At 43.8% G+C, this 13,677-nt stretch overlaps 1 protein-coding gene across 1 annotated transcript in view; it reads left to right on the top strand.

Moving 5' to 3' along the window:
- LOC139551221 (cadherin-7-like) overlaps positions 1-5,487 on the top strand; it is a 186,675-nt gene extending 181,188 nt beyond the window's left edge. Inside the window, exon 12 of the mRNA XM_071362697.1 lies at positions 622-5,487. Coding sequence (XP_071218798.1) covers positions 622-1,124 — 503 coding nt within the window. The 3' untranslated portion in view covers positions 1,125-5,487. The remainder of the gene's footprint in view (positions 1-621) is intronic.
- Positions 5,488-13,677: the final 8,190 nt, after the last annotated feature.

Raw genomic sequence — 13,677 nt, 5'->3', positions numbered from 1 at the left:
TATTAATAAAACTAATGTAGCGGATCATCCGCCCCCATCTTAAATGTAATTTTCTAGACAATACCAGAACTGTAGTTTCAGGCTAAAGGCGGGGAAAATACAACGAGGGTGTCTTATATGCCTTGGCTGAAAACACAATGAATAACATGGGCCTATTGTAATACAGATAGTATCGCTCTTTATCAATCGACTCCATTCCTTTCTCCACCCCCACTGGCTCTTTATCGCTCTATCCATCAAATTGTTTCTCGGAGCTAAGCTTGCCTCCAACGGTTGTGTTGATGTGTTTAGGAGGCCTAATGCCACACAGGTGGCAGACAATGTTTCCCTATCATTACCAGTATGTTTTGGTCTACGACCCAAAATTATGAAAAATCTTTTCTAATATAGCACAAATGTCCTGTACTGTAAAAATTACACAGTGGTCCTGGACATGTGATGCCTCTGTCGTTTTGTCCATCTTGGCTCAAGGTTTGACAAAGAATGTCTCCACAATGATATTCATTGACAGACCATTTTCACTTTGTCTACTAATGATTAACCCTCAGCTATATTGATCCTCTGCCCTTTGTTGATGGTGATGGTGACTGTCCCGCTCTGTCTCTCCCTCTCTCAAAACAGTGCTAGTCCTGTTGATCGTCACCATGCGACGGAGGAAGAAAGAGCCCCTGATCCTGGACGAGGAGCGTGACGTGCGCGAGAACATTGTGCGCTACGACGACGAGGGTGGCGGCGAGGAGGACACAGAGGCCTTCGACATGGTCGCTCTCCGCAACCTGAAACTGGTCCGTGAGAGCGGTGGCAAGACCCGCCGTGATGTCACCCCGGAAGTGCCCACCCTCTTCTTGTCTTCCCGGCCACCGCCAGACAATGGCATCTTCCGCGACTTTATCTGGGACCGGCTGAAGGAGGCCGACGTGGACCCGTCGGCACCGCCCTACGACTCGCTGCAGACATATGCCTTCGAGGGCAGTGGCTCGGCCGCAGAGTCCCTCAGCTCACTGGATTCCCTGAGCACGGACTCGGAACAGAACTACGACTACCTCAGCGACTGGGGGCCGCGATTCAAGAAGCTAGCAGACCTCTACGGCCACAGCGATGACGGTAACCTCTTCGCCTCTTAGCCCTCGGTTGAGCCTGCCAAACTGTTGGCAAGGACAATCTAACAAATGAGGGAAGGAAACTGAAGAATATAAAGAAGGATACAAAAAAGCGAATGTGAGATGACGAGTCGAAAATGCTGTACTCAGAGGATATTTGATTGGTGTATATAAATGCATCAATGTCAGTAAAAATAACAAAAAGGATGTTGGTTTTCCATTCAAAATGTTTTTTTGGGGACTGGCAGAATTTTTCAAAGAATGAACTTTGAGAGATTTTGTTAACTAGATTTAATATGATGGAAATTATGCAAAACTTAAGACGTTGGGATGGGCTCCAGACCCTTTGGTAGGACCTCAACGCACAAATTTCCAAACTTTCTCAACTCACGTGACGTTCAAATGTGACAATGTGAACCAATATCTATGCTCCAGTGTTATTACAACAGTGACATTATCAAGTACTCCATTTCGTGGTCAAATGAAAACAGTGCCACCTTGAACTACTGGCCCTGTAGTCTGTCACAGGGTTCACTGTGATCTGCAATATTTGTTTCAAATGTATATTTATAGAACAGATTCTCAATTTCTTTACTAAACAAGATAACTCCTTATGGATTTTACAGCAGTTTTTTTAACAATGGATTTGATCAATTCAGGCTTACCGTGGTTCGTGTTCAGTAGGGATCACCGTAGCAAAATATTTTGAAGCAGAAAACAGAAATAAGTGTTTCTTATTGGACCAGTAGTCTCTGCCCCCTTTCTTCAATTTGGTGCCTAACGAACATGGCAATGATCTCTCAACCATTTAGAGTATCAGAAATATTACATTCCTATACATTTATGTAGACACCTGCCAGGGATGTCCCTTGTCACACTCAAGTTTTTAATGAACATGCTTTAAGGGTCACAGTGCCGCTGAAGGGTTTATGAAGACTCCCTCCATTGATGCAAGGGAACAAACACCTCTCACTTACATTGCTCCGTTAACAACTTGACACACAGCATGACGCTAAGAGCAGAAGCGTAACATTGTTCCCCTAGGTCTAAATTGAATGCAGCGTATTGGTATCTCCAACATTCAAAGCTGTTGTGATGTTTGTTTTATGTATCCTATGAGGTGTTCTAGCTACCATGTTGGTTTAAACTGTGTTTTTTTAATGGAAACAGCTATAGCAGCATGGGAAAATACAGTTAACAATGTGTTGAAGAACATTTACAGCAAAACTTCGGGCATTTGTAAAAACACCAAGCCAAGGAGAATGTCAATTGCTATTTCACATACAGTGAGTATAAATGTATGAAGTCAGATTAGTTTGAAATAGACACTTAACTTGCAAAATAAGAAATATGCATACATCATGCTGCTTAAAACATATTTTGTGAGAGGGAAATGCAAGGAAAAGCAGCTGGAAAATCTTTTGATTGAGAGCTCTTTAGGTTTATATGAACATATTGGTATATATGCAGAAACATACATACAATGCAATGTCAATACAATGTAAAAGATACATGACAGCCCTTCTGAAGCTGATGACCATATCCTTTAGTTTTATTTTCATTCACATACAGGCAGTTGGTTTTCCCCATTGGGCCACTGCATATACTGCTGCATGTGTTTGGCCAGGTAGCTTGCCAGGGAGCAAAAATCTGTGAATGTGAGGTCATCAGCCTACTTGACAGGATGGATGCTCTTTGGGAGGCTGGAGTCTATGGTGATCATGCATAGCACAAACAATAGGTGGAGAGAGCATGCCACCCTGGGGAACTACAGCTGGGACTGGCTGTGAGTCGGTGAGGTCGAGAACATGCCCTTCTGTCTGCTTGCGGTTGCCCAGTTCGCTCTTGATGGAGATCCATAGTGAGGGGGTCACCCCGTGCTCCACTAGAGTTAGTAAGAGATGGCTATGGTTTAGGGTGTCAAATGCTCTGGAAAAGTTTATGAAGGTTACATGAACATCCTGCTTTGGCAATTCATTTGATGCGTTGTGCCAGAGCAGACACTGTTGACCTGTTCTTCACAAAGCCATGTTGTGAGGAGTTGATGTTATGAGCAGTCTCCTTCTACGGTATGTTGTGTTCAATTGCTCATAGATTTTTCCCATGGAGCTGAGGAGAGAGATTTGCCTGTAGTCTTGGAGGAAGATGGGGTTGCTCTTTTTAGGCACAGCACAGATGGACTTTTTCCATTGAGAGGGGGAAGTAGCTGTGTTCCATAGATAAGTTGAAGATGTCGCACAGTACTGGTGCAAGCTCCTTACAGTACGTTTTAGGAACCAGAGAGGGATCTCGTCGGGCCTGCAGACTTCTGCCCATTCAGCCGCTTCAGATGGGTTTTGATCTGGCCAATGTTGAAACTGGGGGGACAGACGTTTGTAAGCTTGTTTTCAACAGCCTCAATTTCAGGGATCATGCATGTTGTACCTTCCCATACATATAGAATCCTGTTGATTGAGGGCTGAAAGGTTTCCTCTGGTCTCACTCGCACCAATCAAGCTTTTCAATGATTTGTACTAGCCAGCAAAGTTAGACGACTCCAGCTGTTGGACTTCTGCTTGGAAGTACTCTTTCTTGGCATTTTTCACCAGAGCTGCAACTTTCTGCTGAAGCGTCTTGTATTCTGCTTTGTCTTGACTGTGAAAGGCTTTCTGTCTGGATGAGCTGAGGCTGAGTCTGTGTGTGTGTGTGTGGTCATCCATTGCTTGTCTTTGGTGGTCAGTTAGCTTTTTTTGATGGAGAGATTACTATTGAGAGTAATTTTTAGGAAAGAGTTAAGTTCATCTGTCTGCTCTTGGCAATGTTGTGCTGTGTAGACTGATGTGAAACGATCTATATTTAGTGCCATGGAGAGAGCTCTTAGGTTGTCAGAGGAACGGTGTTTGTAGATGTATTGAGCTGGTGATTTAGGGTATTCACCTGCTGACCACAATATGGTCTGGTGATCCGACTCACCTGTCAGTGGTAGATGCTTGGCTTTGGAGTATAGGCCTTTCATGATGGTAAATATGGAGTCTAGCTGATTAGCTCCACATGTAGAGTTTGTTACCACTTGGTTAAGGCCATACCTAGAACAAAGAAAACCATGCTTGAATCTGTTTGTCACCCAGAATCACAAGACCTGGGAGGGTGTATTTGCGTTGCACATGGTCCAAGCACCGCCCTAGATACTCTGAGACCTCGCCTCTTTAGAAGTTGGGGGTGGGATGTAAATGATATCTGTTATAATACAGTTCAGGCCACGGTGAGGCGTGAGAGTTTCGTCCACAGTGAAAAACACCACAACGAGTGTCCTCAAGTTCACGTAGTCGTTTGTGCCTGATGTTACTGTCAATGTATAGGGTGCACACAGCTGTTACACAGCTGTTTACTTATTTTATTTGATGACGGTTCATACATTTGATGCTCATTAGTAGGAGAAAAAGTTATACAATAAATTAAAGCAAGACAGTCCTACATATCCTTTTCATGCTATTGTGTTGACTCAAACCATACAATGCTATTTTAGCTTAAATCCAACAGGTCTAATGATGTACAATGCAGTCCAAAGGCATTTTTCAAGACTTCACATAAACATCTGCTAAGACCCCCTGATAATTTCTTAAATTTAATCTCACAACAATCTTGAGTTATTATCAAATATTGAGGCCATAGAAAAATTGTCAAGTTGATTAAAAACTTATAATATATGTTGTATAATATTATTATATATAATAATTCATTATACTTTTGGCTTGAAGAGTTACCAGAAGATATGTGCCTTCACACTTGGTCCCTTTCAGCCAATTTTCTTTTACTCAGTGTGGTTGACTTTTTGTGCAGTGTGAATTCTCCAAAGGAACTCAGACCCCGAAGCTAACCGAACTGAGACCTCAGACCATCTCGAGTTTGATTCGCTTGAATTCTGCGGTCTGGTTCCTTTTTTAGGGCAATGTTAACACAAAGCTCTCCATGTTCGCTTGTAAATATTCCCACACCACACACTAGGCTACTGCAACACCATTTTCCCTACCATAAACCTTCACATTAGTGCCACAAAAGAGATAATATGATGATGTGCTGTTTTTGGATATTGATTAGCGATTGTCAAGGATGAACATATGTGGAGTTTTGTACCAACACGATGTTCAGATTATTTGTTTGCCATATGTGATCTATAGGCTAAGAAAGCTTCATACGCTGTTTATTCGATTGTGGGGTTTGAATAGTGTGAGAAGACAACAATATTTGGTGAGAATCACAACATATGGTACAAAATCAATACTAGCTCCTAAAGAGAAAGTACATTGGGTGTACACCAAATATTGTTTCAGTCCCGTTTCAAATGATGTTCAGCCTATAAAGACTTCATAATGCCTTCATAAACACTAAATAAATGTGTTACAAATCATCTATAACCGTATGTCATGCTTTATAAAATGTTCATAAATGTGGCATAACTGTGTTATAACTCTACATGTTGAATATGATATAAACATGTGCTTTATAAAGGGTTCTGAAGGGTGGCACACGCTCTAAAGTGAAGTCGTGTAAGTCCCATTACACCCAATCTCGTTCCCAGACACTTCCGTCCAAATCAAAAGTTTTTTTCCACATGTGCCGAATACAACAGGTGTAGACCTTACAGTGAAATGCTTACTTACAAGCCCTTAACCAACAATGCAGTTTTAAGATAAATAAGTGTAAAGAAAGTATTTAAAATAAACTGAAGCAAAAAATAAAAAAATTAAAGAAATAAAAAAGTAACAATAACAAGGCTACAGTGGGGAGAACAAGTATTTGATACACTGCCGATTTTGCAGGTTTTCCTACTTACAAAGCATGTAGAGGTCTGTCATTTTTATCATAGGTACACTTCAACTGTGAGAGACGGAATCTAAAACAAAAATCCAGAAAATCACATTGTATGATTTTTAAATAATTAATTTGCATTTTATTGCATGACATAAGTATTTGATCACCTACCAACCAGTAAGAATTCCGGCTCTCACAGACCTGTTAGTTTTTCTTTAAGAAGCCCTCCTGTTCTCCACTCATTACCTGTATTAACTGCACCTGTTTGAACTCGTTACCTGTATAAAAGACACCTGTCCACACACTCAATCAAACAGACTCCAACCTCTCCACAATGGCCAAGACCAGAGAGCTGTGTAAGGACATCAGGGATAAAATTGTAGACCTGCACAAGGCTGGGATGGGCTACAGGACAATAGGCAAGCAGCTTGGTGAGAAGGAAACAACTGTTGGCGCAATTATTAGAAAATGGAAGAAGTTCAAGATGACGGTCAATCACCCTCGGTCTGGGGCTCCATGCAAGATTTCACCTCGTGGGGCATCAATGATCATGAGGAAGGTGAGGGATCAGCCCAGAACTACACGGCAGGACCTGGTCAATGACCTGAAGAGAGCTGGGACCACAGTCTCAAAGAAAACCATTAGTAACACACTACGCCGTCATGGATTAAAATCCTGCAGCGCACGCAAGGTCCCCCTGCTTAAGCCAGTGCATGTCCAGGCCCGTCTGAAGTTTGCCAATGACCATCTGGATGATCCAGAGGAGGAATGGGAGAAGGTCATGTGGTCTGATGAGACAAAAATAGAGCTTTTTGGTCTAACTCCACTCGCTGTGTTTGGAGGAAGAAGAAGTATGAGTACAACCCCAAGAACACCATCCCAACCGTGAAGCATGGAGGTGGAAACATCATTCTTTGGGGATGCTTTTCTGCAAAGGGGACAGGACGACTGCACCGTATTGAGGGGAGGATGGATGGGGCCATGTATCGCGAGATCTTGGCCAACAACCTCCTTCCCTCAGTAAGAGCATTGAAGATGGGTCGTGGCTGGGTCTTCCAGCATGACAACGACACGAAGCACACAGCCATGGCAACTAAGGAGTGGCTCCGTAAGAAGCATCTCAAGGTCCTGGAGTGGCCTAGCCAGTCTCCAGACCTGAACCCAATAGAAAATCTTTGGAGGGAGCTGAAAGTCCATATTGCCCAGCGACAGCCCCGAAACCTGAAGGATCTGGAGAAGGTCTGTATGGAGGAGTGGACCAAAATCCCTGCTGCAGTGTGTGCAAACCTGGTCAAGAACTACAGGAAACGTATGATCTCTGTAATTGCAAACTAAGGTTTCTGTACCAAATATTAAGTTCTGCTTTTCTGATGTATCAAATACTTATGTCATGCAATAAAATGCAAATGAATTACTTAAAAATCATACAATGTGATTTTCTGGATTTTTGTTTTAGATTCCGTCTCTCACAGTTGAAGTGTACCTATGATAAAAATGACAGACCTCTACATGCTTTGTAAGTAGGAAAACCTGCAAAATCGGCAGTGTATCAAATACTTGTTCTCCCCACTGTATATACAGGGGGTATCGGTACACAGTCAATGTGCGGTGGCACAGGTTAGTCGAGGTAATTGAGGTAATATGTACATGTAGGTAGAGCTAAAGTGACTATGCATAGATAATAAACAGAGTAGCAGCAGTGGAAAAATGGGGGGGGGGGGGTCAATGCAAATAGTCTGGGTAGTCATTTGATTAGCTGTTCAAGAGTCTTATGGCTTGGGGAAGAAGCTGTTAACTTCTTGCAACTATAGGGGGTGCTGTTCCGCATTAGCATATTTGGGTCTCCAAATTAAACTGCCTCGTGCTAAATTCTTGATCGTACAATATGCATATTATTGTTATTATTGGATAGAAAACACTTTCTAGTTTCTATAGAAGTTGGAATTTTGTCTCTGAGTGGTACAGAACAATATCTACAGCACTTTTCATGACAGGGGTCAGATTTCAGAAATTTTTACCCCTGATCTGGAGTCTGTTTTTAAGGCGACAGTGAATGCTATGAAGAAACCGACACTGCCTACGTCTTCCTCTGGGTGTCTGTACGTCATCACGTTTTGAATGGAATCGATTGCGCAATCACAGCCATTATAAAACCACAAAATGTATAGGGACCTCCCTTTCTCGTCGCGCGCCTGAAGCGTGAAGGACATCGGACTTGCCTCATTCCAAATCGTTGTCTAACCAGCAATATTTCTCCGGTCATGTTTTCAGTCGTTATAGTTGTTAAAAACATCATAATGTAGTTAATTTGAACCGTTTTATAGCAATTTATATCCGTTTAGTGCGATTTTGAGGAATTTCTTTGTTGTGCACTCTGAAACTTTGGACACGTTTTGTGGTCCCGTTCGATCGTTAGTGGATATTTCCAAGGACAGAGGACATCTATCGACCAAAAGAAGATTACAACATAGAAAGGATACATTGCCCAAGAATCTGATGGAAGAACAGCTCAAAGTAAGCAATATTTAATATGATAAATCGTTGTTCTGTCGAAATATTTTAAACGCATATTTCGCCATTTTGTTTGTTATCGCGTCACTTGGCGAACCCTGTATTGAAAAGTAAGGATAATTTTAAAAATGTAAGTCAGCGGTTGCATTAAGAACTAATTTGTCTTTCGATTCCTGTCAACCCTGTATTTTTTAGTCAAGTATATGATTAGCTTTCAATTAAACTAGATCACTCTGATAGATGACGTCAGACATATTGAGGCTTGATTTCCTAGTATTTTTATTGTGTAACCACGGTTTTGTATGGCTAAATATGCACCTTTTCGAACAAACTGTATATGTATGTTGTAAAATGATGTTACAGGAGTGTCATCGGAAGAATTCTGAGAAGGTTAGTGAAAAAATTAATATATTTTGGCGGTGATTACGTTATAGCGCTCTTTGGCTGGAATCGATGCTCTGGTAACGTTTTCACATGTGGTATGCTAACTTATCGATTTATTGTGTTTTCGCTGTAAAACGCTTAGAAAATCTGAAATATTGTCTGGAATCACAAGATCTGGGTCTTTCCATTGCTATGCTTTGTCTATTCTTATGAAATGTTTTATTAAGAGTAAATTGGTCATACACGTTGCTCTCTATAGTAATTCTAGTCGTCTTGTGATGGTCGGTGCAATTGTAAACTGTGATTTCTACCTGAAATATGCACTTTTTTCTAACAAAAACTATCCTATACCATGAATATGTTATCAGACTGTCATCTGAAGAGGTTTTTTCTTGGTTAGTGGCTATCAATATCTTAGTTGAGCCGAATTGGTGATAGCACCTGAAGGAGTAAGAAACTGATGGAGTTAGAATAGTGGTGTATTTTGCTAACGTGTTTAGCTAATAGATTTACATATTTTGTCTTCCCTGTAAAACATTTTAAAAATCTGAAATGGTGGCTTTATTCACAAGATCTGTATCTTTCATCTGGTGTCTTGGACTTGTGATTTAATGATATTTAGATGCTACTATCTACTTGTGAAGCTATGCTAGCTATGCTAATCAGTGTGTGGGGGGATGGGGGGTGCTCCCGGACCCGGGGTAGAGGCTCGTTAGAGGTTAAGAAGCCTTTTGGACCTAGACTTGGCGCTCCGGTACCGCTTGCCTTGCGGTAGCAGAGAGAGCAGTCTATTACTAGGGTGGCTGGAGTCTTTGGCAATGTTTAGGGCCTTCCTCTGACACCGTCTGGTATAGAGGTCCTGGATGGCAGGAAACTTGGCCCCAGTGCTGGGCCGTACGCATTACCCTCTGCGCAGCAGGGCTGGGGGATCAAAGCATCAAACTTGGCCTTCAGTTAGGGTTAGGTTTCAAATCTAATTTTAAGAAGAGGCATTTTGGAGATGGGCAGATTTTAGCCTTAATTATGAATTTGTAACTGGTGATGACCAGGGGGAATGTTTTTCCTAGCAAAGGACATAGCCTGATGACAAATACTTTACTCAGTAAGGTCACTCCCAAATAATTCTATGGTCACTCCCACTTATGCCAACTTTGAATGGTTGATATTGTCACGCCGTGACTAGGGGGTGATCTAGTATATCTATTTCTACGTTGGTGCTAATGTTGTTCCCAATTAGAGGCAGCTGTTTATTGTTGCCTCTGTTTGGGGATCATATTTAGGTAGCTATTTCCCCACCTGTGTTTTGTGGGATGTTGTTAGTCTGTTTGGGCACTACGTCCTCACAGTCTTTGTAAGTTTTGTTTTGTTAGTTCCACTTAAATAAATATGTGGAACTATACTCACGGACTGGGGAGGCTCATCGGCTCACCGCTCATTTCCAAGATCGTGACAGAATATCCCACCAAACAAGGACCAAGCAGCGTGCAACAATGGGAAAAATAAGTTGGACCTGGGAAGAATTCATGGAAGGACAGGAGACCCTTCCTTGGCAGGAGTCGCAGAGGTTGCAAGAAGGACGGCGACGACGCCGGGGACCGCGGCCACGGAAACCCCAATATTTTGTGGGGGGGGGGGGGGCACATGGAGCTGGCGGCTGAGCAGAGGGAAGAGCCAGAGACCATCTGGGAGGAGACAGAGAGGTGGTCGGTCGAACAAAGGAGAGTACCAGAGCCTGGGAGCCGATGGAACAGTGTGAGGAGGAACAGTGTGAGGGATAGCGGAGAATGGAGTTGGCTAGGAGTATGCAGCAACGCAGGCGTTTGGAGGAGTGTGTCATCAGTCCGGTGAAACCTGGGCCGGCTCCATGCACCAGGCCTCCGGTTCGCCTCCCCAGCCCGGTACGTCCGGTGCCAGCTCCCTGCACCCGCCCTGAAGTGCGTGTCACCAGTCCGGTGCCACCTGTGCCAGCTCCACGCAGCAGGCCTCCGGTGAGCCTCCCCAGTCCGGTGCATCCTGTGCCTGCTCCCCGCACTCGCCCTGAAGTGTGTGTCGCCAGTCCGGTGCCACCTGTACTGTATTCACAGTCCAGAGCTTCCGGCGACGGTCCCCGGTCCGGAACCTCCTGCGACGGTCCACGGTCCAGAACCTCCTGCGACGGTCAACGGTCCGGAACCTCCTGCGACGGTCAACGGTCCGGAACCTTCTGCGACGGTCAACGGTCCGGCTCCATGGCCGGAGCCTTCTTCTGCGCCGGTGCCCAGTCCAGGCACGGAGCTTTCTACTGCGTTGATGGCCAGTCCAGGCACGGCGTCCAGTCCAGCTCGATGGCAGGAGCCTTCCTCTGCACCGGTGCCCATTCCAGGCACGGCGTCCAGTCCCGCTCCAAGGCCGGAGCCCTCCTTGGCGCCGGTAACCAGTCCAGGCACGGCGTCCAACCCAGCTCCATGGCCGGAGCCCTACTTTGCGCCGATGCCCAGTCCAGGCACGGCGTTCAGCCCGGCGCCATGGCTGGATCCGGGGTCTGGGCGGGGCCTACGACCTGCACCGGAGCCACCACCGACACTGATCATCCCCCAACCCTCCCCATCTGGTTTCAGGTTTTTCGACCGGAGTCCGCACCTTGTGGGGTGGGGGGGTGGGGGGGGGGGGTACTGTCATGCCCTGGCCATAGAGAGCGCTTGGTTCTCTATGGTATAGTAGGTCATGGCGTGACTAGGGGGTGATCTAGTATATCTATTTATATGTTGGTGCTAATGTTGTTCCCAATTAGAGGCAGCTGTTTATCGTTGCCTCTGATTGGGGATCATATTTAGGTAGCTATTTCCCCACCTGTGTTTTGTGGGACATTGTTTGTTTGTTAGTGTGTTTGGGCACTACGTCCTCACAGTCTTTGTAAGTTTTGTTTTGTTAGTTCCACTTAAATAAATATGTGGAACTATACTCACGCCGCGCCTTGGTCCGCTCATTTCCAAGATCGTGACAGATATCCCAGGTTCATATGTGCTGTGTGCGCAATAGCCTGGGGACGACATTACACCAAGAAACACTTACCTTGATGAAAGCCCCCAACCAAGTTACATGTTCTTCAGTACACAAAAACACACACACAACAATATAATGGCCATACTTTGTTGGGCCCAGTCAGGTCTTCACCCACTCCGCTGCTGAAAGATCAGCCACAAAATGTTGGCACCATTGCAACAGGTTGTAATCAAGCCCTGGTCTCCAGCATGAGAACAGAAGAGGAACACCTGGTGCGGTGGTCTCAGGTTGGACTACTCCAAAGACAGACAGACAGACAAACTCAAGCTTTGCAGGTCAATCAAGTCATTGAAATACCTCTCAGACCCTACAGTAACCTGTGGTTATGAGAGAACCTTCATAAATCAGCTGAAGGTTTAAAACCTATTTATTTACACTTTATGTAGTGTCCTGTAAAACTCAGTTTAAAGATCATTCATAACACATTGTCATGACGTTGACCTGTGGGTAAGGTTTATGACCCCCCCCCCCCCCCATAAATACCTTCCTCCCTTCGCTCTCTCTTGACTCTACAGAGGGACTCTTGAATAGCCTTTGTTAAACATAGAGAGTCTGGGAACATCAAACAAGTGGAGGGAAAGGAACCATTTTTCGGGAATAGAACCAGTTGATAACATGCGCTGGTACTTAATGAATATGATGTCAGTTTGGTCGTCATGTGAGACATTATGACTGATGACAGGACGACCTAAACTGTATCTGGGAAAGTCTACACATTATAGTTATCAGATTCACATGGAATTGTTTTGAAATTCAAATGTTTAAATATAAAATTATTAGTGAAAAGATTACATGTAAGTTTAGCTTCCAAATGAGAGATTTGGGTTTTCATAAGGTTAGGGCTCTGCTCAATCAGTGGCCCGCCTCTGTGAAGAGACATGGGTTATAAACTATGAAACACACCCTTCTCCCTCCACTATATAAGCCCTTGATGAAAATGTAACCTCCTGTTCCGGGTACATTAGGATGATGGTCCGATGTCAGAAGGATTCAGATAATAACTACAGAACAAAGCCAACCTCAGCGTGAGCTTTGGTTGCGAATGGTATGAACTTTGAACTCTTATTCGCTACAGAAGTTATACCTCCTAGCCGTTGAGTTAGCAGTGGCCGCTGTAAACGTGGGCTAGGAGAGGACAGAGTATTCCGTCTACCACACAACGACGACCCTACAACGTTTCCCGTTCACCACCAGAGACACTCTTCAAAGGACAAAGAACTCTGTTGGGCAACACGGCCTTTCATCTACCACCAACCTATTGAAGCGCATCTCAGAGTAACTATTTATTGCATTTTACTTTTCCAAAGGGGCGGTAATTTAGAATGCATAAGATTCTGTATTTACAATAGAGTAGCTGCCTACGGCCCGATAGAGACATCGCTTCTCCCTTTGTTCTTCAGTCTTCCCGCTCTTTCACTCAAACCCAACCCCCTTTTCTTTGTGTAACCAGCTGTCATATCTGTTCCGTCCGCTAGGGACGTGTATATGTGATATGTGTATATGTAATTCTGTGTGATATTTTAGGTATTTAGTAAATAAATAATTAAACCCAATTTTGTATTGCTGATTCAACTTGTTAGCCAAGGTTCGTGAAGATAACCAAGAATTTACAACTTTCAGATGAGACTCAAATAAGGTGATGATTAATATTGACTGCTATTGATGTAAAATATTACTAGGTCTTTAAGAGTTTATTCGGGAGATAACTGCTCTATAAATATTATTTCGTAGTGCCCCGACTTTCTAGTTAATTACATTTACATGAGTAACTCAATGAGGTAATATTAATTACAGAGAAAGGATTTTATTGAATAGCATGTCATATCACTTAAACCGGCATAGCCAAAGA

Source organism: Salvelinus alpinus, chromosome 23 (genome assembly GCF_045679555.1).
Source record: "Salvelinus alpinus chromosome 23, SLU_Salpinus.1, whole genome shotgun sequence".
NCBI classification, from domain to species: domain Eukaryota; kingdom Metazoa; phylum Chordata; class Actinopteri; order Salmoniformes; family Salmonidae; genus Salvelinus; species Salvelinus alpinus.
This window is presented reverse-complemented; position numbering and strand designations above follow the sequence as displayed.